The 23723-nt window shown below is 61.3% G+C and overlaps 3 protein-coding genes and 1 long non-coding RNA gene across 4 annotated transcripts; 2 read left to right on the forward strand and 2 right to left on the reverse strand.

The window, feature by feature from the left end:
* Positions 1-7: 7 nt before the first annotated feature.
* On the forward strand, positions 8-438 carry LOC136787078 (uncharacterized). The gene is made up of 3 exons (XR_010826810.1): positions 8-78; positions 191-228; positions 372-438. It is a non-coding gene; the product is annotated as an uncharacterized lncRNA (long non-coding RNA).
* Positions 439-4241: 3803 nt separating this feature from the next.
* On the reverse strand, positions 4242-10710 carry PRF1 (perforin 1). The gene is given in 4 exon segments (XM_066984169.1): positions 4242-4929; positions 4931-5969; positions 7513-8094; positions 10631-10710. Coding segments are annotated over 3 exon segments (2175 nt in total). The 5' UTR covers positions 8064-8094; positions 10631-10710; the 3' UTR covers positions 4242-4344.
* LOC136787107 (nestin-like) lies at positions 9441-11592 on the forward strand. Its single transcript, XM_066984238.1, has 3 exons — positions 9441-9788; positions 9835-10622; positions 11520-11592. Exons 1-3 carry the CDS (start codon positions 9441-9443, stop codon positions 11590-11592), a joined length of 1209 nt encoding a protein of 402 aa, XP_066840339.1.
* On the reverse strand, positions 11019-23696 carry STX4 (syntaxin 4). The gene is made up of 11 exons (XM_066984189.1): positions 23551-23696; positions 22764-22853; positions 21596-21694; positions 19026-19100; positions 18862-18932; positions 17123-17231; positions 16176-16252; positions 14807-14944; positions 13546-13656; positions 11951-12049; positions 11019-11343 (listed from the first exon to the last, which is right to left on the reverse strand). The coding sequence occupies exons 1-10, from the start codon at positions 23603-23605 to the stop codon at positions 11966-11968; spliced, it is 909 nt and encodes a 302-aa protein (XP_066840290.1). The 5' UTR covers positions 23606-23696; the 3' UTR covers positions 11019-11343; positions 11951-11965.
* Positions 23697-23723: the final 27 nt, after the last annotated feature.

Consider the following 23723-nt stretch of genomic DNA (forward strand, 5'->3'; position numbering starts at 1 on the left):
GTCCATGGAGAAGTTAGCAGTTTTGGGGTGCCCCATAGGTCCGTGGTTGGTTTTGGGGTTCCCCATAGTTCCCCATAGGTCCATCAATGTGTGGTGGTTTTGGGGTGCCCCATAGGTCCGTGGAGAAGTTGGCGGTTTTGGGGTGCCCCATAGGTCCATCAAAGTGTGGTGGTTTTGGGGTGCCCCATAGGTCCATCAATGTGTTGGCGGTTTTGGGGTGCCCCATAGGTCCGTGGTTGGTTTCGGGGCTCCCCATAGGTCCATCAGTGTGTGGTGGTTTTGGGGTACCCCATAGATTCTTGGATGTGTTGGTGGTTTCGGGGTGCCCCATAGGTCCGTGGAGAAGTTGGCGGTTTTGGGGTACCCCATAGGTCCTTGGACATGTTGGTGGTTTTGGGGTGCCCCATAGGTCCATGGAGAAGTTGGTGGTTTCGGGGTACCCCATAGGTCCATGGAGAAGTTGGCAGTTTCGGGGTGCCCCATAGGGCCATGGTTGGTTTCGGGGCTCCCCATAGGTCCATCAATGTGTGGTGGTTTTGGGGTGCCCCATAGGACGTGGAGAAGTTGGCGGTTTTGGGGCACCCCATAGGTCCATCGAAGTGTGGTGGTTTCGGGGTGCCCCATAGGTCCATCAATGTGTTGGCGGTTTTGGGGTGCCCCATAGGTCTGTGGAGAAGTTGGCAGTTTCGGGGTGCCCCATAGGTCCGTGGTTGGTTTTGGGGTTCTCCATAGGTCCATCAATGTGTGGTGGTTTTGGGGTACCCCATAGGTCCTTGAATGTGTTGGTGGTTTCGGGGCACCCCAAAAGTCCTAAATACCATTTTTGGGGCCCAGTCCTAACTGATATTTTTGGGGCACCCCCGTGCTCCTGATTGACGGTTTCAGGGCACCCCAAAGTTCCTGATTGACAGTTTCAGGGCACCCCAAAAAAAATCTTAATACCATTTTTGGGGCACAGTCCAAAATAACATTTTTGGGGCGCCCCAAAACACCTGAATGGCGGTTTCGGGGCACCCCAAAATTCCTGATTGGCGGTTTCGGGGCACCCCAAAGGTCTTGAAAGGCGGTTTCAAGGCACCCCAAAAGTCCTAAATAACGTTTTTGGGGCCCAGTCCTAACCGATATTTTTGGGGCACCCCCATGCTCCTGACTGACAGTTTCAGGGCACCCCAAAGTTCCTAACTGGCGGTTTCGGGGCACCCCAAAATTCCTGATTGGCGGTTTCGGGGCACCCCAAAACTCCTGATTGGCGGTTTCGGGGCACCCCAAAAGTCCTAAATAACGTTTTTGGAGCCCAGTCCTAACCGATATTTTTGGGGCACCCCCGTGCTCCTGATTGGCGGTTTCGGGGCACCCCAAAATTCCTGATTGGCGGTTTCAGGACCCCCCCAAACCACCTGATTGGTGGTTTCGGGGCACCCCAAAATTCCTGATTGGCGGTTTCAGGACCCCCCCAAACCACCTGATTGGCGGTTTCAGGGCACCCCAAAACTCCTAATCGGCGGTTTCGGGGCACCCCAAAACCCTTTCAGCCCCCCCCAACCTCTCCCCATCGCCGCCCCCCCCCCCCCCCCAACCCCCCACCTCCCCCCAACACTTTCGGGGCCCCCCCCCCCAACCCTTCGGGGGGGGCATTTTTGGGGCTCCCCCCCCCTTTTTTTTTTTTTACCCCTTCCCCCCCCGCTGAAAAAAATCCCCGATATCCCTCAAGGTGACGCGGGGCTGGGGGGGGCCGGGGGGGTCCGCCCCCCAAATTTTCGGCGGCGGGGGCGGGGGGAGGGGGGGGTCGTCGTCCCCCCAGGGCGGGGGAGGGGGTCCCCAAAGCTCGGGGCGGGGGGGGGGGCTGTCCTGTCCCGTCCCCCCCCCCCGGAGCAGGAGCTGCTGGCACAGGAGCCCCCCCGCCAGCATCAGGGCCCCCCCCAGCGCCCCCAGCCCCACCATGGCCCCCAGGCAGCGCCCGCAAACTGGGGGGCACTCGGGGGGGGGGCGGCGGCGGAGCCGTGGGGCGCCCCACGGCCCCCGGGACCCACAGCAGGGTCAGGGCCAGGGCCCACGGGGGGGGCATTTTTATTTTTGGGGGGGGGGGGGTTATGGGGTTGGGGGGGGTTATGGGGTTGGGGAGGGTTGGGGGGGCTCTATGGGGTGGGGGGGTTGGGGGGGCTCTATGGGGTGGGGGGGGTGGGGGGGGCTCTATGGGGTGGGGGGGTTGGGGGGGGCTCTATGGGGTTGGGGGGGTTGGGGGGGGCTCTATGGGGTGGGGGGGTTGTGGGGTTGGGGGGGGCTCTATGGGGTTGGGGGGGCTCTATGGGGTTGGGGGGTGGTCTATGGGGTTGGGGGGGTCTATAGGGGTTGGGGGGGTCTATAGGGTTTGGGGGGGGTTGGGGGGAGCTTTATGGGGTTGGGGGGGAGTCTATGGGGTTGGGGGGGTTGGGGGGGGTTCTATGGGGCTGGGGGGGTTATGGGGCTGGGGGGGTGTTATGGGGTTTCTATGGGGCTGGGGGGGAGATATGGGGTTGGGGGGGGCTCTATGGGGCTGGGGGTGGGATGTGGGGGTGGGGGGGGGATATGGGGTGGGTAGGGGGGGTTATGGGGTTTCTATGGGGCTGGGGGGGGATATGGGGCTAGGGAGGGGGCTATGGGGTTCCTATAGGGCTCTATGGGGCTGGGAGAGATCTATGGGGCTGGGAGAGGGTTATGGGGTTTGGAGGGGGTTATGGGGTTTCTATAGGGCTGGAGGGGGCTCTATAGGGTTCCTATAGTGTGTGGGGGGGTCTCTATGGGGTTGGGAGGGAGCTATGGGGTTCCTATAGGGCGCTATGGGGCCTGGAGAGGTCTATGGGGTTGGGAGGGGGCTATGGTGTGGGGAGGGGGTCTATAGGGTTTCTATAGGGCTCTATGGGGCCGGGAGGGATCTATGGGGCTGGGAGGGGGCTATGGGGTTTCTATAGGGCTCTATGGGGCCGGAAGGGATCTATGGGGCTGGGAGGGGGCTATGGGGTTTCTATAGGGCTCTATGGGGCCGGGAGGGATCTATGGGGCTGGGAGGGGGCTATGGGGTTTCTATAGGGCTCTATGAGGCTGGGAGGGGGCTATAGGGTGGGGAGGGGGTCTGTGGGGTTCCTGGGGGGGTATGGGGTTCCTATAAGGCTCTATGGGGCCGGGAGGGATCTATAGGGTGGGGAGGGGTCTGTGGGGTTCCTGGGGGGGTATGGGGTTCCTACGGGGCTCTATAGGGCTGGGAGGGGGCTATGGGGTGGGGAGGGGGCTATGGGGTTCCTATAGGGCTCTATGGGGCAGGGAGAGATCTATGGGGCTGGGGGGGGGGGTAGTCTATGGGGTGGGGAGGGGACTTATAGGGCCGCTGCTCTTGGCCTCTATGGGTGATGCTGCGGTTCCCTATGGGGCTGGTGGTGGGGGGGGGGGGGAACTTCTATGGGGCAGCTATAGGGCCGGGAGGGTTATGGGGTGGGGGGGGTGGGGGGCGGCGTACCTGGCTTTGTGGGGCGCTACGGGGCGCCATGGGGCGCTACGGGGCGCTGCGGGTGGCCCCGGCCAAGCTCTTCCGCCCTCGGCATCACGGGGGCAGGATCCGGCCCCCGCCCCCCCCCCCCCCCCCGGGAAATTGGGGGCCCCCCCCCCCGGCCCTATAAGGGATTTGGGGTGGTTTGGGGGGGGCTCTATGGGGTGCTGGGGGGGTCTTTGGGGTCCCTGGGGGGCTTCCGGGGGGAGCTATGGGGTTGCTGGGGGGGGGGGGGTTGTGGGGTGCTGTGGGGCTCTTGGGGGGGGTTGTGGGGGCTGTGGGGCTGAAGAAGCCTCCCAGTCCCCTCCCAGTCCCTCCCAGTTACCTCTCAGTCCCCTCCCAGTACCTCCCAGTGCCTTCCAGGCCCCTCCCAGTGCCCCTCAGTGACCTCCCAGAGCCTCCCAGTGCCCCCCAGTACCTCCCAGTTACCTCCCAGTGCCTCCCAGACCCTCCCAGTCCCCTCCCAGTCCCTTCCCAGTGCCCCTCAGTGACCTCGAGTGCCTCCCAGTGCCCCCCAGTCCCCTCCCAGTCCCTCCCAGTTACCTCCTAGTCCCTCTCAGTTACTCCCAGTCCCCTCCCAGTCCCTCCCAGTCCCTCCCAGTGACCTCCGAGTCCCCTCCCAGTCCCTCCCAGTGCCTCCCAATCCACCTCCAGTCTACCCCAGTCCGTCCCAGTGACCTCTGTGTCCCCTCCCAGTCCCTCCCAAGAGACCAGGCTGAGGGGGGGCTGCAGCAAAAAGCGTTTAATCCTGCCCCGGTTGGAGGCGCGGAGGCTGGAGGCCACGGAGGACCTGGAGGAGGTCTGGCCTCCTGGGGGGGCCGAGCTTAGGGGGTTGGAGGACCAAGTTGGGGGGCTGGAGGCCCTTCTCCGGAGCCAGAAGATGGATCCTGGAGCTCCTCAAGATCCTCCCGGAGGCCAAATTTGGGATTTTGGAGGCCTGGAGAAGATTTGAGGCCAAAATGGGGCTCCTGGAGGCCCAGGAGATCCTCCTCGAGGCCCGATGATGGATCCTGGAGCTCCGCGAGATCCTCCCGGAGGCCGAAATTGGGATTTTGGAGGCCTGGAGAAGCCTTTTTGAGGTCAAAAGATGGATCTTGAAGGCCAGGCGAGGAATCGACCTCCGCGGAAGCTTCCCTCGAACCAGCCCGAGCCTCCGGGAGGCCACTGGCGGCCTCCCCGTCTCCATCCTCCACATCACCGAGGTCCTCCCACGACTCGTCCTCGTCCCAGGAGCCCCCCAGGGACTCCCCAAAGTCCCCGTGGAGGCTCTCGCCTTCGTCCTCTTCCTCGTCCTCCTGTTCCTCTTGGGTGGGCCAAGTCACGGGGCCATCACCGGCCCTCGGTGGCCAGTGGGAGAGGTGGTAGAGGCCCCCGTTGGTCCGGGGGGGCTGCGGGACGTAGTCCTGGCAGAGGGGCCCCCCCCAGAGCTGGCCCGCATGCTGCCAGGTAGCTGAACTTGAGGTGGCCTTTCCCGGCGAAGCAGACAACCTCGCGGGTCCGCCCAGCCTCCACGGGCTCCGTGCAGGTCCCCAGGCGGTCGTCGTCCCACCCGTTGTCGCGGTCCCACACCTCCAACTTCAGGACGGCGCCGGGGACGAGGTCGAGCATCCCCAGATCCAAGCGCGCCCGCCATTTCGGGTGGTTGTTGTTCCACACCGGCGCCGTCTGCGCCCGCCGGCCTCCCAGAAACACCCGGACGTAGGCGTCGGTGGCCGAAAAGAGGTCCCCCTGCCACCCCTGCCCTTCCTGCACCAGCACCGTCACCTGCGCCATGCCCCGGTGCCGCGAGCAGCAGCCGGTGGTGACGGCGGCGTTGGCCGTGCAACTGCATTGGCAGGGGCCCACAAGATGGCGGCCGCCGGTGCAGGCCTGGCTGCAGTTGAGCCGCAAGGCCCGCCAGGCGATGTAGTGCCCGATGGCCGCCCGTAACGCCCCGCGCCGCTTGTCGGATTTGGGCACGAGGGTGTGGAGAGGCCGGACGTTGGACGCCACCAGGCCGGGGAGGCGGGGCAGGCCCTGCAGCCATTTTGTGTAGGCCTCGGGCCTACCGTAGAGTAGGTCGCCGTGCTCCTCGCCGCCTTCCACCTCCACCAAGCGCTCACTGAAGACCTCGTTGAAGCTGGCGTTGGCTCGGTTGCTTGCCCGGGCTCTCTTGCAGGCCTTGGCCATGGCTTGGAACTGGACGGGACCGGCGTTGGCGGCCATTTCCACCTTCAAGCAGTCGGCCACTTCCTGGGTGCTCAGCCCTGCCGCGGTGGCCTGGCAGGTGCGGATGGCGGTGACGGCGCGCAGGCGGCCCCCCAGTTGGGCCGACTGGATGTAGTGGGTGCCGTAGGCGGCCAGGAGCTCGCCGTAGTCGGCGGCGGTGTCCGGGGTGAAGTGGGGGGGCAATGCCTTCACGGCTCGCAGGAAGTGGGGGGACGGACGGGGAGGGTTGGAGGCCGAGATCCTGGGGGGGGGGAGAGGGAGGGAGATCAGTGCGGGCAGGGGGTGGACGTAGCGGGGGGCTGTGGGGTGATTTGGGGGGGGTCTGTGGGGTGATTGGGGTGGCCATAGAATGATTGAGGGGGGGTCTATGGGGTGATTGAGGGGGACTATGGGGTGTTGGGGTGGTCTCTGGGGTGTTTGGGGGGGGTTATGGGGTGTTGGAAGGGTCTATGGGGTGATTGGGGGGGTCTACGGGGTGATTGGGGGGGTCTATGGGATGTTGGAAGGGTCTGTGGGGTGGTTGGGGGGTATTGGAAGGGTCTCTGGGGTGATTGGGGGTCTATGGGGTGATTGGAGGGGGGTCTACGGGGTGGTTGGAGGGGGTCTACGGGGTGGTTGGGGGTCTCTGGGGTGATTGGGGGGGTCTATGGGGTGATTGGGGGGGTCTATGGGGTGATTGGGGGGGTCTATGGGGTGTTGGGGTAGTCTGTGGGGTGATTGGGGGGGTTATGGGGTGTTGGAAGGGTCTACGGGGTGATTGGGGGGGTCTATGGGATGTTGGAAGGGTCAGTGGGGTGGTTGGGGGGTATTGGAAGGGTCTCTGGGGTGATTGGGGGTCTATGGGGTGTTGGGGTAGTCTATGGGGTGATTGGGGGGGTCTATGGGGTAATTTGGGGGGTCTATGGGGTGATTGAGGGGGTCTGTGGGGTGTTGTGGTAGTCTATGGGGTGATTGGGGGGGTTATGGGGTGTTGGAAGGGTCTACGGGATGTTGGAAGGGTCTGTGGGGTGGTTGGGGGGTATTGGAAGGGTCTCTGGGGTGATTGGAGGGGGTCTACGGGGGTGGTTGGAGGGGGTCTACGGGGGTGGTTGGAGGGGGTCTACGGGGGTGGTTGGAGGGGGTCTACGGGGTGATTGGAGAGGGTCTATGGGGTGTCGGAAGGGTCTATGGGGCGGTTGCAGGGTATTGGAAGGGTCTATGGGGTGGTTGGGGGGGTCTGTGGGGTGGTTGGGGGGGTCTGCAGGGCGCTATGGGGGTACTGGAGGGGGCAACGGGGTTTGGGGAGGGGTTGGGGGCTGTGGAAGAGGAGGTGATGGAGGACGAGTGAAGATGATGGAGATGGAGGAGGGATGAAGATGACGGAGGAGACGGAGGAGGAGAGGAAGAAGATGGAGGAGATGGAAGAGATGGAGGAGATGGAGATGATGGAGCAGACGGAGGAGGAGATGAAGAAGACGGAGGAGATGGAGATGAAGATGACGGAGACAGAAGACGGAGGAGAGAGAAAGGAGGGATGAAGATGATGGCGGAGATGGAGGAGGAGAGGAAGAAGATGGAGGAGACGGAGACGAAGGAGACGAAGAAGATGGAAGAGATGAGGAAGATGAAAAAGAGGAGATGGAGGAGACGAAGAAGATGGAAGAGATGAAGATGAAAAAGAGGAGATGGAGGAGACGAAGAAGATGGAAGAGATGAAGAAGATGAAAAAGAGGAGACGGAGGAGATGGAGGAGACGATGATGATGATGACAGGAGAGGAAGGACCCCCGCTTCCCCCGGACCCACCAGTAGTGCACGCAGTGCACCTCGTTGCTGGCGAAGCTGTAGCGGTCCTCCCGCTGCCGCTGCATCCCGAACTCGGCCACCCGCGAGTGGGACCCGGCCACCGCCACGGCCACCCCGGCCCCCGGCTTCACCGCCGTCCCCAAGCCCACCCGCCAGCCCTGGGCCACCTCCTCCACCTTGGCCACCATCCTCCCCACCGCCGACGTCCCCTCGGCCACCGCGGTCTTCGCCTTGCACTTGCGACCCGCCCGCCACTTCCCGGCCCCCGGGGGGAGCCGGAGGGGGCGACCGTCGTGTAAGGGGTCCCGGCAGATAACGCACGGTCCCTTGGGGGTCTCGGGGGGTCCCGAGATGTCCAGGGCTTGTCCCTCCGTTGGGGACAAGGTGGTGACGTCCAGCCCCAGGCCCAAGATGTCGGTGCCGGGGACCAGGGGGACGTCGCAGGCCCGCCCGGTGGCACGGTGGCAGTGGGGACGGGACGGGGGGCAGAGGAGGAGGGTGAGGAGGGCCAGGAGGGGCGGCGAGGGGGAGGGGCGGTGGGGGGGGGACATCGTGGCGGCGGCGGCAGTGGCGGCAGTGGCCCTGTGGGGAGAGGGGATGAGGAGGTGAGGGCGGGGGCAAGGAGATGGTGGTGGGGACGTGGGGATGGGGACAAGGACGTGAGGGTAGGGACAAGGACGTGGGGACGGGGACAAGGACGTGGGGATGATGGTGGGGACAAGGACAAGGATGTGGTGATGGGGACAAGGACAAGGACGTGGGGACGGGGACAAGGACGTTGGGACATGGTGATGGGGACAAGGACATGAGGGTGGGGACAAGGACGTGGGGATGGGGACAAGGACGTGGGGACGGGGACAAGGACGTGAAGATAGGGAGGTGGCGATGGGGACAAGGGGATGGGGACAAGGACGTGGGGATGCGGACATGAGGACGGGGACAAGGACGTTGTGATGGGGATATGGGGATGGGGACAAGGACGTGGGGATGGGGACGTGGAGATGATGGTGGGGACGTGGTGATGGGGACGAGGACACAGGGATATGGAGATGGGGACAAGGACCTGAGGATAGGGACAAGGACATGGGGATGGGGACATGGTGATGGGGACGAGGATGTGACGATGGGGACACGGTGACGGGGACAAGGACCTGAGGATGGGGACAAGGACGTGGGGATGGGGACATGGAGATGATGGTGGGGACAAGGACGTTGAGATGGGGACAAGGACCTGAGGATGGGGACGACGACGTTGGTGATGGGGACGCGGCGACGGGGACATCGAGATGATGGTGGGGACAAGGACACGGGGACGGGGACGTGGCGATGGGGACAAGAAAAGTGCCAAGGTGGCCGCGGGGCTGGGGCCAAGGGGGCGAAGATGGCACGCCTTGGGGACGGTGACGTGGCGCTGTGGTCATGGGGACGTGGCGCTGTGGTCAGGGGGCCCTGGTGACACTGACGTGGCGCCGGGGACAGGGACGTGGTGGTGGGGACGTGGCGGTGGGGACGTGATGGTGGGGATGTGGAGGTGACAAGGACGTGGGGACGGTGACGTGGCGGTGGGGACGGTGGGGTGGGGATGGGGACATGGGGACGTGGGGGTGATGGTGAGGACGTGGACATGGGGATGTGGAGGACAAGGGGGACAAGGGGGACAAAGGGGACACAGAGAACATCGAGGACATGGAGGAAGAGGGGGACAAGGGAGGACAAGGAGGACACGGGGGACATCAAGGACGTGGAGGACATGGAGGACACGGGGGGCATGGAGGAGAAGGGGGACGAGGGGGGCGTGGGGGACACGGAGAACGTCGAGGACATGGAGGACAAGGGGGACATCGGGGACTTGGAGGACGTGGAGAACATCGAGGACGTGGAGGACATCAAGGACATGGAGGACGTGGAAGGACACGGAAACGGGGGACATGGAGGACATGGAAGACATGGAAATGGAGGACGTGGAGATGGAGGGCAGGGAAATAGAGGACACGGAGGACGTGGAGGACATGGAAAGGGAGGACATGGAGGACAGGGAAAGGGAGGCTGTAGATGTGGAGGACATGGAAATGGGGGACGTAGAGGACACGGAGGATGTAGAGGACGTGGAGGACATGGAAAGGGAGGATGTAGAGGCCGTGGAAGTGGAGGACATGGAAATGAGGGAGATAGAGGACGTGGAGGACATGGAAAAGGAGGACGTGGAGGACATGGAAAAGGAGGACGTGGAGGACACGGAGGATGTGGAGGACGTGGAAGACATGGAAATGGAGGACGTAGAGGACGTGGAGGACATGGAAGTGGAGGACGTGGAGGACGCAGAAAAGGAGGACACGGAGGACATGGAAAGGGAGGACATGGAGGACAGGAAAGGAGGATGTGGAGGACACGGAGGACATGGAAAAGGAGGACGTGGAAGACATGAAGAACATGGAAGTGGAGGGCGTGGAGGACGTGAAGGATGCAGAAAAGGAGGACACGGGGGACGTGGAGGCCATGGAAAAGGAGGACATGGAGGATGTGGAGGACATGGGAAAGGAGGATGTAGAGGACATGGAGACCATGGAAAAGGAGGACACGGAGGATGTGGAGGACGTGGAAAGGGAGGACATGGAGAAGATGGAAATGAAGGATGTGGAGGATGTGGAGGACACAAAAAAGGAGGACGTGGAGGACGTGGAAAGGGAGGATGTGGAGGACGTGGAAAAGGAGGACACGGAGGCCATGGAAGACATGGAAAAGGAGGACACGGAGGATGTGGAGGACGTGGAAAAGGAGGACACGAAGGATGCGGAGGCCATGGAAAAGGAGGACATGGAGGCCATGGAAGACATGGAAAAGGAGGACACGGAGGATGTGGAGGCCATGGAAAAGGAGGACACGGAGGCCATGGAAGACATGGAAAAGGAGGACACGGAGGACGCGGAGGCCATGGAAAAGGAGGACACGGAGGCCATGGAAGACATGGAAAAGGAGGACACGGAGGCCATGGAAGACATGGAAAAGGAGGACGCGGAGGCCATGGAGGCCATGGAAAAGGAGGACACGGAGGACACGGAGGCCAAGGGAGGCCACGGACGCGGGGGACACGGGGCCGCGCAGCTCCCTCCGTACTCACCAGCAGCAGCCTCTCCTTGTGGCCGAGCCGGGGGGGTGGAGGCCCCCTTACGTCCTCCCCCCCCCCCTTCCCCAGTGGCTTCACGGCCCCTCCTCGTCCCCCACCCCGCGCCCCACACTTGGGGGGCGAAGCCCCTCCACGTGTGTCCCCCCCCCAAAAAAAATAATTAACCAAAAAAACCCAAAAAACCCCAAAGTTCCTGGCAGCGATGACTCACATCGGGGGGGGGGGGGGGGGGGGGGTGACACTTGTGTCACCTCCCCGCACGGTGACACAGGATGTGGGTCACGCCGGGGGGGGGGACATCAAGGGGGTGGCAGGGACGCGGGGCGAAATTTTGGGGTGAAAAGTGCTTTATTTTGGGGTGTCCCCCTCCACTTTCCTCCCCCCCCCCCCTTTTCTGAGGTACGGGGCGGGGTGGGGGGGGCTTGGGGACACCGTGGGGGGCTTTGGGGACAAGGGGGGGGTCCTTGGGGACACGGTGGGGGGGATTTGGGGACATTTTGGGGACATTTTGGGGACGGGGGGGCAGGAGGTAGCTCGGAGCGAGGCGCGCAAGATGGCGGCGTGGTCGTGGGGCGCCCCCCCCCCCCAAATTAGGAGGACAGGAAGTGACGTCGTTCGAGGCAGGAAGTGGGCCCCGCCCACAAGGGGCGGGGCGAAGGCACCGGTGGGGGTAGTGTGGGCCAATGGCGGCCGGCCGTGGGCGGGGCCTGGAGGGGAAGTGACGTCGGTGGGCTGGGGGGCGGTGGTGGTGGCCCAGTGCCTCCCAGTTCATCCCAGTCCCTCCCAGTTCAACCCAGTTCATTCCCCTAGACCCCCCCAGTCACCCCCAGTTCATCCCAGTCACCCCCGGTTCATCCTCCTGGACCCGCCCAGTTACCCCCAGTTCCTCCCAGTTCATTCCAGTTCAACCCAGTCACCCCCAGGTCATCCCAGTGCCTCCCAGTTCATTCCGCTAGACCCTCCCAGTCACCCCCAGTTCATTCCAGTTCATCCCAGTGCCTCCCAGTTCATCCCAGTCCTCCCCAGTTGGTGACAGCACCCCTCCCAGTCCCTCCCAGTTCATCCCAGTCCCCCTAGCTGCTCACAGCACCCTTCCCAGTCCCTCCCAGTGACCCCCAGTTGCCCACAGCACCCCTCCCAGTCCCTCCCAGTTCATCCCAGTCCCCCTAGCTGCTCACAGCGCCCCTCCCAGTCCCTCCCAGTGCCCCCCAGTTGCCCACAGCGCCCCTCCCAGTCCCTCCGAGTCCCTCCCAGTTCATCCCAGTCCCTCTCAGTTCCTCCCCAGTGCCTCCCCAGTGCTCCCAGTGCCCTCACCGGTCGGTCCCAGTGCTACCCGGTGGCCGCGGTGGCAGCGATGATGGCAGCGACGATGAGGACGGTGACGAGGACGCAGGCGGCCACCAGCAGCTTCTTCTGCGGGGGGACAGCGGGGACAGGTTGGGGACAGGCCACCACCCCCGGGTGCCACCACCCATGGGTGCCACCACCCATGGGTGCCACCACCCCCGGGTGCCACCAACCCGATGTCACCGCCCCCGGGTGCCACCACCCCAAGTGCCACCAAATCCAGGTGCCACCAACCCGACGCCACCCACACGGGGTCACCACCCTTGGGTGCCACCAACCCGACGCCACCACCCTTGGGTGCCACCGACCCAAGGACACCAACCAAAGTGCCACCAACCCGATGACATCAACTGAAGTGCCACCAACCCACGTGACACCAATGCCACCAGTCCCAGGTGCCACCAACCCAGTGCCACCAACCCAAGTGCCACCAAATCCAGGTGTCCCCAACCCAATGCCACCAACCCAAGTGCCACCAAGTGCCACCAGCGCAAGTGCCACCAACCCAAGTGCCACCAACCCAATGCCACCAAGTGCCACCAACCCAATGCCACCACCTCAAGTGCCACCAACCCAATGTCACCAAGTGCCACCAACCCAATGCCACCAAGTGCCACCAAATCCAGGTGCCACCAACCCAAGTGCCACCAATCCCATGTGCCACCAACCCAATGCCACCACCCCAAGGTGTCACCAACCCAATGACATCAAGTGCCACCAACCCAAGTGCCACCAACCCAATGCCACCACCCAAATGCCATCAAGTGCCACCAACCCAAGTGCCACCAACCCAAGTGCCACCAAATCCAGGTGCCACCAACCCAATGCCACCAATCCCATGTGCCACCAACCCAATGACGTCAACCGAAGTGCCACCAGCCCAATGTCACCAAGTGCCACTAACTCAACGCCACCAAATCCAGGTGCCACCAACCCAATGCCACCACTCGGAGGTGCCACCAACCCAATGACATCAAGGGCCACCAACCCAAGTGCCACCAAGTCAATGCCACCAACCCCAAGTGCCACCAACCCCGTGTCCCCAACCCCGAGTGCCACCAAGTGCCACCAACCCAGTGCCACCACCCAAATGCCACCAAGTGCCACCAAATCCAGGTGTCCTCAACCCAACGCCACCAACCCCGAGCGCCACCAAGTGCCACCAACCCAATGCCACCACCCAAATGCCACCAATGCCACCAAGTGCCACCAAGTGCCACCAACCCAGTGCCACCACCCAAATGCCACCAAGTGCCACCAACCCAAGTGCCACCACCCAAATGCCACCAATGCCACCAAGTGCCACCAACCCAGTGCCACCACCCAAATGCCACCAAGTGCCACCAACCCAAGTGCCACCAAATCCAGGTGTCCCCAACCCAATGCCACCAACCCAAGTGTCACCAAGTGCCACCAACCCAAGTGCCACCAAATCCAGGTGTCCCCAACCCAGTGCCACCACCCAAATGCCACCAAGTGCCCCCACCCCAAGTGCCACCACCCCCAGATGCCACCCGTGACCCCTCCCCCCGTGTCCCCTCCCCCACCCCCCGTGTCCCCACCCGCCGCGCCCCGCGCTGGTGCTCCCGCGCCGTCCCCAGGTGCTGGTGGCCCTTGCGCACGCAGGTCCCCGACTCCAGAATGTTCTTCTCGATGCGGTCGATCACCTCCCCCTGCGCACCAGTATAAACCAGTATGAACCACTATGAACCAGTATGAACCAGTATGAACCAATATAAACCAGCACAGACTGGTATAAAACAGTACAGACCAGTATAAACCAATATAAAACCAATATAAACCAGTACGGAGCAGTACGGGCCAGTGTGGGCCAACAGTGTGGGCCAGTAGGTACCACTATGGACCAGTATAAACCAGCATGGACCAGTATAAACCAGTATGGACCAGTATAAAGCAGTACAGACCAGCATAAAGCAGTACGGACCAGTAGGAACCAATATAATCCAGTACAGGATGCTAGGTACCAGTACGAACCACCAGAATGGGCCAGTAGGCACCAGTACAGACCAGTATGAACCAGTATAAACTAGTACAAAACAGTATAAACCAGTACGGACCAGTATAAACCGATACGGACCAGTGTAAACCAGCACGGACCAGTGTAAACCAGCACGGACCGGTAGGCACCAATATAAAATCAATATAAACCAGTACGGACCAGTATGGGACAACAGCATGGGCCAGTAGGCACCAGTACAGACCAGTAGGCATCAATACAGACCAGTAGGAACCAGTATAAACCAGTAGGGACCAGTACGTACCACTAGGAACTAATATAAAACCAATATAAACCAGTATGGATCGGTATGGGCCAGTAGGCACCAGTATGAACCACCAGTACAGGCCAGTAGGCACCAGTACAGACCAGTATGAACCAGTATAAACCAGTACGGACCAGTAGGCACCAGCACAGCTGCCCAGGACACTCCTGTACCCTCCCAGTACCTCCCAGTCCCTCCCAGTGCCCCCCAATTCCCTCCCAGTCCCTCCCACTTCCCTCCCAGTGCCCCCTAATCCCCTTCCAGTCCCTCCCAGTGCTCCCCAATCCCCTCCCAGTCCCTCCCAGTCCTTCCCAGTGCCCCACAATCCCCTCCCAGTCCCTCCCAGTACCCCCCAATTCGCTCCCAGTCTCCTCCCAGTCCCTCCCACTACCCCCCAACTCACTCCCAGTCTCCTTCCAGTTCCTCCCAGTCCCCCCCACTCCCTCCCAGTCCCCTCCCAGCGCCCCCCACTCCCTCCCCAGCCCCTCCCAGTGTCCCCCACTCCCCTCCCAGTCCCTCCCAGTGCTCCCAGTTTGCCCACCTGCCCCTCGACGGTGGCCCCCAGCAGCACGAAGAGCTCCCCCAGCTCGCGCAGGCCCCGCTCCAGCCGCAGCAGCTCCTGGTGCCGCGCCGTCACCTCGTCCAGCGCCGCCCGCGTCGCCCGCGCCGCCCCCAGCACCTGCGCCAGCACCCATGGGTGCCTCCCCGCCAACACCCAGGGGTGCCCCCGACCCCCACCCCGGACCCCCCTGGCACCCATGGGTGGCCCTCAACGCTTAGTGGTGGCCCCTGAGACCCAGGGGTGCGCCCGTTGTCCCAGTGTCCGTGTGCTTGTGGGGGTGGGGAGGGGCACCCATGGGTGCTGCTGGGTACCCATGGGTGTTATAGGGCAGATAGGGGACCCTCGGATGGGTATGGGTGCTACTGGGCACCCATGGGTGCTACTGGGAAGCTGAGGGACCTCTGGGCACCCATGGGTGCTACAGAGCAGCTCTGGGGCCTTTGGATGTGTATGGGTGGTACTGGGCACCCATGGGTGCTACTGGAAAGCTGTGGGTCTTTCAGATGTGTGTGGGTGCTACTGGGCACCTATGGGTGCTACTGGGAAGCTGAAGGACCACTGGGCACCCATGGGTGCTATAGAGCAGCTCTGGGGCCTTTAGATGTGTATGGGTGCTACTGGGCACCCATGGGTGCTACTGGGAAGCTGAGGGACCTCTGGGCACCCATGGGTGCTATAGGGCAGCTAGGGGACCTTTGGATGTGTATGGGTGCTACTGGGCACCCATGGGTGCTATAGAGAAGCGATGGGACCTTCAGATGTGTATGAGTCCTACTGGGCACCTATGGGTGCTATTGGACACCTATAGGACCTTGAGGGACGTATGGGTGCTGCAGGACACCTATGGGTGCTGTGGGACACCTATGGGTGCTGTGGGACACCTATGGGTGCTCCTGGAGCCCTACAGGGCCTTTAGGGACGTATGGGTGCCGCAGGGCACCAATGGGTGCTATAGGACACCCATGGGTGCTACTGGAGCCCTACAGGGCCTTTAGGGACATATGGGTGCTACAGAACACCTACGGGTGCTCTAAGACACCTATGGGTGCTATAGGACACCCATGGGTGCTACTGGAGCCCTACAGGACCTTTAAGGACATACGGGTGCTGCAGAACACCTATGGGTGCTCTAAGACACTTATGGGTGCTCTAGGAAACCTATGGGTGCTCTAGGACACCCATGGGTGCTGTAGGGCACCCGCGTGTCCTTTGGGTTCCTATAGGTACCGCCGGCTACCTATGGCACCTATGGGTGCTGGGGGGGACCTACGGGTGCTGGGGGGAGATTGGTGGGTCCTGTGCCCCCCCTCAAGGCCCCCACCCCCAGCACCCATGGGTGCCCCCTCACGTTGGAGACGAAGACTTCGCTCTGCCCCGTCTCCAGCATCTCCTCCAGCTCCTCGTCCGTCACCGCCGAGTTGCCAGCTGGGGGGGGGGCACCGAAATTAGGGGGGTCCCGAAATTGGGGGGGATCCCCAATTATTGGGGGGGTCCCAAATTTTAGGGGGAGGTCCCAGAAATTAGGGGGGGTCCCAAATTATTAAGGGGGGGGCAGGCATTACGGGGGGGTCCCAGATATTGGGGGGGGGGGGCAGAAATTAGGGGGGTCCCAGATATCAATGGGGGGTCCCAATTATTAAGGGGGTCCCAATTATTATTGGGGGGGCAAATTATTAGGGGGGTCCCAATTATTGGGGGAGGAGGTCCCAAATATTATGGGAGAGGTCCCAATTATTGAGGGGGGTCCCAAAATTAATGGGGGGTCCCAATTATTAGGTGGGGTCCCAATTATTAAAGGGGTGGTCCCAAATATTATGGGGAGGTCCCAAATATTAATGGGGGGGGGGGTCCCAATTATTGGGGGTGGGCCCCAAAAATTGAGGGGGTCCCAAATATTATGGGGGGTCATCCCAAATATTAATGGGGGGCCCAAATATTATGGGAGGGGTCCCAATTATTAACGGGGGGTTCCCAATTATTAGGGAGGGGTCCCAAATATTAATGGGGGGGTCCCAAACATTACCGGGAGGGTCCCAAAATTAATGGGGGTCCCAATTATTAGGGGGGTCCCCAAATTATTAATGGGGGGTCCCAGAAATTAGGGGGGGGCAGATATTAATAGGGGGGTCCCAGATATTAATGGGGGGGGGGTCCAAGCAGTGGGAGGGGGTCACCCAATTCCACCCCCACCCCCCCAACCCCTTCCCGCCACCCCCCCCCAAAGGCCCCCAGGGATTTTGGGGGACCCCCGCCCCGATATTATTTTTTTTGGGGGGGGTCCCGGGGGGCACCCACTGATCTGCAGCTGGCGTCGGACCCGCTCGAGGCTGCGCTGGCGGTAGCGGGCCTGGGCCGCGTGGCAGCGCCCCGTCAGCTCCAGGAACTGCTGGGACAGCACCCCGTGCTGGGGGGGGGGGGGGGGCAAAAGGGGGAGGGCATGAGGCTTGGACCCCCACGAGACCCCCAAAAGGCGGCGGGGAACCCAAGAACCTCCTTAGGGACCCCAAAATCCCGCTCGGCGGGCCCAAAATCCCACTCCAAGGGCCTAAACTCCCACTGTGAGGGCCCTAAAACTCAGTTTGGGGCCCAGAAATTCCATTTGAGGACCCGAAAATCCCACTCGGGAACCCAAAATCCTATTTGGGGACCCCAAAATCCTATTTGGGGACCTCAAAATCCCACTCTGAGGGCCCAAAATCCCATTTGGGGACCCCAAAATCCCACTCTGAGGGCCCAAAAACCCACATGAGAACTCAAAATCCTGTTAGAGAACCCCAAAATCCCACTCTGAAGGCCAAAAATCCCATTTGGGGTCCCCAAAATCCCACTCGGGAACCCAAAATCCTATTTGGGGACCTCAAAATCCCAATTGGGAACCCCAAAATCCTATTTGAGGACCTCAAAAATCCCATTTGGGGACCCCAAAATCCCATTTGGGGACCCCAAAATCCCACTTGGGGACCCCAAAATCCCACTTGGGGACCCCAAAATCCCACTCTGAGGGCCCAAAAACCCACATGAGAACTCAAAATCCTTCTTAGAGAACCCCAAAATCCTACTCTGAAGGCCCAAAATCACATTTGGGGACCCCAAAACCCCACTCTGAAGGCCAAAAATCCCATTTGGGGACCCCACAATCCCACTTGGGAACCCCAAAATCCCACTCTGAGGGCCCAAAATCCCACATGAGAACCCAAAATCCTATTAGAGAACCCCAAAATCCCACTCTGAAGGCCCAAAATCCCATTTGGGGACCCCAAAATCCCACTTGGGGACCCCAAAATCCCACTCTGAAGGCCAAAAATCCCATTTGGGGACCCCAAAATCCCACTCTGAGGGCCCAAAATCCCACATGAGAACCCAAAATCCTATTAGAGAACCCCAAAATCCCACTCTGAAGGCCCAAAATCCCATTTGGGGACCCCAAAATCCCACCCTGAGGGCCCGAAAACCCACAGGAGAACCCAAAATCCTATTAGAGAACCCCAAAATCCAACTTGAGAACCCAAAATCCCCCTTAGGGACCCCAAAATCCCACTCCGAGGGCCCAAAAACTCAATTTGGGGCCCTGAAATCTCCTTTGGGGACCCCAAAATCCCACTCGGGAACCCCAAAATCCCACTCGGGAACCCCAAAAACCTCCCATGGGACCCCAAAATCCCGTTTTGTCCCCCCAGATCACACTTGGGGACCCCAAAATCCCACTTGGATCCCCTAAACCCCCCCAAATCCCCCTTTTCCCCCCAAATCCCCCCCTTTCCCCCAAAACCCCCTCAGTGCCCCCCCCAACGCCCCCCACGGACCCCCAAAAAACCCCAAACCCCCCAAAATTCAGTGCCCCCCCAAATCCCCCTTCAGCCCCCCCAAACCCCACATTTACCCCCCAAAATCCCCCATTTACCCCCCAAAATCCCCCTTTTTCGCCCCCAAAATCCCCCTTTAACCCCCCAACCCCCCCTCAGGCCCCCCCTCACCCCCCAGGACCCCCCAAAAAACCCCAAAACCCCCCAAATTTCGCCGCCCCCCCCTCAAACCTGGGTGCGCTTCACCCTCGCCCCGATGGTGTTGCGGTTCTCGTCCTCCTCCTCCTTCCCCGGCTCCAACCCTATAGAATTTTTTTTGGGGGGGAGGGTCACATATCGGGGGGGGTCCTATAGGGTCCCGGGGGGGGCGACCCTATAGATTTTTGGGGTCTCGCCTTTGAGGCGGGCGCCGATGTCCCGGGTCAGCTGCTGGATCTCCTCGCGCAGCGCCTGCAGGTCCCGCTTCAGCCCTGGGGGGGGCAAAAAAGCTCGGGACCCCCCAAATACCCTTCCCCTATAGCTTGACCCCCCTCTATAGGTTCGCCTCCTCCCCTATAGGTTCGCGCCCTTCCCTATAGGCTGAGCCCTTCCCCTATAGCCTGCCCCCCCCCCCCCAGACTACCCCCCAAATCCCCTCGGGACCCCCCAGGTAACGCAGAGCCCCCCCACCGAGCCCCTATAGACCCCCTATAGGCCCCCCCGAGCCCCTATAGCCCCCAGAGTCCCTATAGTCCCCCTATATCCACCCCTATATGCCCCCAGAGCCCCTATAGCTTCCCCTATAGCCCCCCTATAGGCAACTGGAGACCCTACAGCCCCCCCCTATAGCCCCCTAGGACCCCTATAGCCCCCTCTATAGCCCCCCAGAGCCCCTATAGCCACCCCTATAGCCATTAAGCCTCCATACCCTCCCCTAGAGCCCACCCAGCCCCCTTATAGCCCTCTATAGGCTTCCTATAGCCCCCCTATAGCCCTCAATAAGCCCCTACACCCCCACTATAGCCCTCCATAGCCCCCCTATAGGCCCCTATAACCCCCTATAGCCCCCTTACAGCCCTCTATAGGCCCCCTAGAGCCCTGTTAGAGTCCTCCATAGGACCCTATAGCCTCCCCATAGGCCCCTATAATCCCCATATAACCCCCCCCATGGCCCTCCATAGGCCTCTATAGCCCCATATAACCCCCATAGCCTCCCCATAGGCCCCTATAGCTCCCCTATAACCCACTATAGCCCTCCTATAATCCCCCTATAACCCCTCTATAGCCCTCTATAGGCCCCCTATAGCCCCCTTATAGTCCCCTAATAGCTCTCCATAGGCCCCTATAGCCCCCATACCCCCCATAGACCCCTATAGCCCCCCATAGGCCCCCTACTACCCCCTATAGCCCCCCAAAGCCCCCTATACCCTCCCATAACCCCCTACAACCCTCTACAGGCCCCCTATAGCCCTCTACAGCGCCCCCACAGACCCCTTATAGCCTCCCTATACCCCCATACCCCCCAGTCCCTCTATAACCCCCCCATACCCCCCGTGACCCCCTTATAGCTCCCTATAGGCTCCCTATAGCCCCCTAAACACCCCCCTATAGCCCCCCACACCCCCTCCATAGGCCCCTATAGCACCCTATAGCCCCCCTATAGCCCCCCCCATACACCCTATGGCCCCTATAGCCCCCCGATAACCCCCTATAGCCCCCATACCCCCACGTAGGAACATATAGCCCCCCATAGCACCCTATACACCCCTATAGCCCCTGTAGCCCCCCTATAGCCTCTACAGACACCCCCATAGCCCCATATAGCCCCTATAGACCCCCTATAGCCCCCATACCCCCACGTAGGAACCTATAGCCCCCCCATAGCCCCCATACACCCCCTATAGCCCCTATAGACCCCCCTATAGTCCCCTATAGCCCCTACAGACCCCCCTATAGCCCCTCATAGCCCCTATAGACCCCCTTATAGCCCCCATAGGAACCTATAGCCCCCCATAGCCCCCTATAAACCCCCTATAGCCCCTATAGGCCCCCCTATAGCCCCCTATAGACCCCCCTATAGACCCCATACCCCCCGTAGGAACCGGTAGCACCCCCATAGCCCCCTATACACCCCCTATAGCTCCTACAGACCCCCCCATAGCCCCTATAGCCCCTATAGACCCCCCTATAGCCCTCATACCCCCCCGTAGGAACCTATAGCCCCCCAATAGCCCCCTATACACCCCCTATAGTCCCTATAGACCCCCCTATAGCCCCCTATAGCCCCTACAGACCCCCCCCCCATAGCCCCCCATAGCCCCTACAGACCCCCCCTATAGCCCCCATACCCCCACGTAGGAACCTATAGCCCCCATAGCCCCCTATACACCCCTATAGCCCCTATAGACCCCCCATAGCCCCCTATAACCCCTATAGACCCCCTATAGCCCCCTATAGCCCCTATAGACCCCCCTATAGCCCCCATACCCCCCCATAGGAACCTATAGACCCCCATAGCCCCCCTATACACCCCTATAGCCCCTATAGCCCCCCTATAGCCCCTATAACCCCTATAGACCCCCCTATAGCCCCCTATAACCCCCATACCCCCACGTAGGAACCTATAGCCCCCCCCCACAGCCCCCTATACACCCCCTATAGCCCCTATAGACCCCCCTATAGCCCCTACAGACCCCACCCCATAGCCCCCCTATAGCCCCTATAGACCCCCTATAGCCCCCCTACCCCCCATAGGAACCTATAGCCCCCCAATAGCCCCCTATACACCCCCTATAGCCCCTATAGACCCCTATAGCCCCCTATAGCCCCTACAGACCCCCTATAGCCCCGTATAGCCCCTACAGACCCCCCTATGGCCCCCATACCCCCACATAGGAACCTATCGCCCCCCCATAGCCCCCTATACACCCCCTATAGCCCCTATAGACCCCCCATAGACCCCCTATAGCCCCCATAGGCCCCCCACCGTCGTCGGGCAGGGGGTGCCCAGCACGGCCTCCTGCTGCTGCTCCAGCGCCCCCAGCTTCTCCTCCAGCACCCGCAGCGCCGCCCGCACGGCCCGGGCCTGCATAACCGTATGCAAATTAGATGCTAATGAACCCGTTAACTACACTCTAACGATATGCAAATGGGATGCAGGGGCGGAGCCTGGGGGCCTTGCCCAGAACCCGACTGCTCTGTGTACCCCCGCGCACATACACAGGCCAATACCCCGATAATGCATTAATGATATGCAAATTATATGCTAACAAGTGTTAATTATATGATGAAGCTTAAAAACGACTTGTCGTGATATGCTAATTATATGCAAATAGTGCAAGAAATGGGTGGTCTCCAGCAGCACTGTGGTCTGTTGTGCACTTTATTGTGCGCTTAATTGTGGTGGTTACGTGTTAATTACATGCTAATATATGCTAATTAGCCACCGAGGATATATCCACAATGAGTTATCGGTGTGTTGGGACATGCAAATGAGATGCTAATTGCATGCAAATGACACAGGGGGATGCGGTACCTGCAGGTCACGCTTCTATCTGACCAGTATGAATGCTAATGAGATATTAGAACATGTTAATTACGTTCCAATGGATAAGTAAACAAATCAGCATGCTAATTATATGCAAATTAGGGCGATATGTATCTATATGATCTAATTAGTTTAATAATTTAATTAAAGGGGATTAACAGCTGCCCCCTGCTGTACGGCCACCATCCCTACCCAAATACCAATTACCAACTACAATATGTTAATTATATGCTAATTACCTATCAGCACGTTCCAGTCGATATGCAAATTATATGCTAATTAGGTCATGTGAGCACGGGGGTCCCACATTTCCCTTCCCTCCCCCATGCTTACCCACCCCATGCCCATACACGGCCCTGGCACCGTAAAGCCACGCCCCCAGGTGTTAATTACATGCAAATTGTATTCAAATATATGCAAATTACATGCTAATTAGCGTGGTGATGTCACACGGGGGGTCCCGGAACCCCTCTGTACCTCTCTCTCTGTCCCCCCCCCCCCCCCAAATATTCTCATACCCCTTGTACCGATGGGGGTAGGGGGGTGACATGTAAATCATATGTAAATTATGTGCAAAGTACATGTAAATTATATGCAAATTAGCCACCTGGCGCAGGGTGTCGGTGCCGGGGGGTCCGGGGGCTGCGGCCCCCACCAGGGCCACAAGCTCGTCCTCGTCGTCGCTGGGGGCATCGTCCTGGGGGGGGGGGGGGGGGGGGGGAAATTTGGGGGGTCCTGGGGGTCCTGGGGGGGGGGGACTTGGGGGGGTTGGGGATATTGGGGGGGGGGGCTCGGGGACATGGGAGGGGTCACGGGGGGTCTTGGGGACATTTGGGGGGGTCTCGGGGACATGGAGGGGTCTTGGGGGGTCTAGGGGACACGGGGGGGTGTTGGGGTTGGGGGGGGGATTTCGGGGGGTCTTGGCGACATGGGGAGGGTCACGGGGGGGGTCTTGGGGACATTTGGGGGGTCTTGGGGACATGGAGGGGCTTTTGGGGATATGGGGGGGTCACGGGGGGTCTTGGGGACATTTGGAGGGATCTTGGGGACATGGGGGGGTCGGGGGGTCCTCAGAGATATTGGGGGGGTCATGGGGGGCTCTTGGGGACGTGGGGGGGTTAAGGGGGGTCTTGGGGTCGGGGGGTGGGATTTTGGGGGGTCTTGGGGACATTTGGGGGGGGTCTTGGGGACATGGGGGGGGGTCACAGGGGGGTCTTGGGGATATTTGGGGGGGGTCCTTGAGGGGGGGGCGGGGCCTCCCTCCCCTATTTAGTTCCGGGGGGGGGGGGCGGAACCCCGCGGCGGGGCCCCGGGGGGAACCCGGCGGCGTTAGCGGGGGACACAACGCGCGCGGTGCGCCCCCGAAACGCGCCCCCCCCCCCCCCCCCTCCCACCTGGTGCAGTTCCCGCGTCCGGTCCCGCATGGCGGAGGGGGGGGGCGGTGCGCATGCGCGGCCACGCCCCCCTCCTCGGCGGGAGGGGCCCCCCTCCCCGGGGAGGTCATAGAGAGGGACGCTCTAGGCGCGGAGTCCCTCCAAGCGAGTCCTCCTGGGGGGGTACCATAGAG

The sequence above is a fragment of the Anser cygnoides genome, chromosome 28, assembly GCF_040182565.1.
Source record: "Anser cygnoides isolate HZ-2024a breed goose chromosome 28, Taihu_goose_T2T_genome, whole genome shotgun sequence".
In the NCBI taxonomy this organism is placed as follows: Eukaryota; Metazoa; Chordata; class Aves; order Anseriformes; family Anatidae; genus Anser; species Anser cygnoides.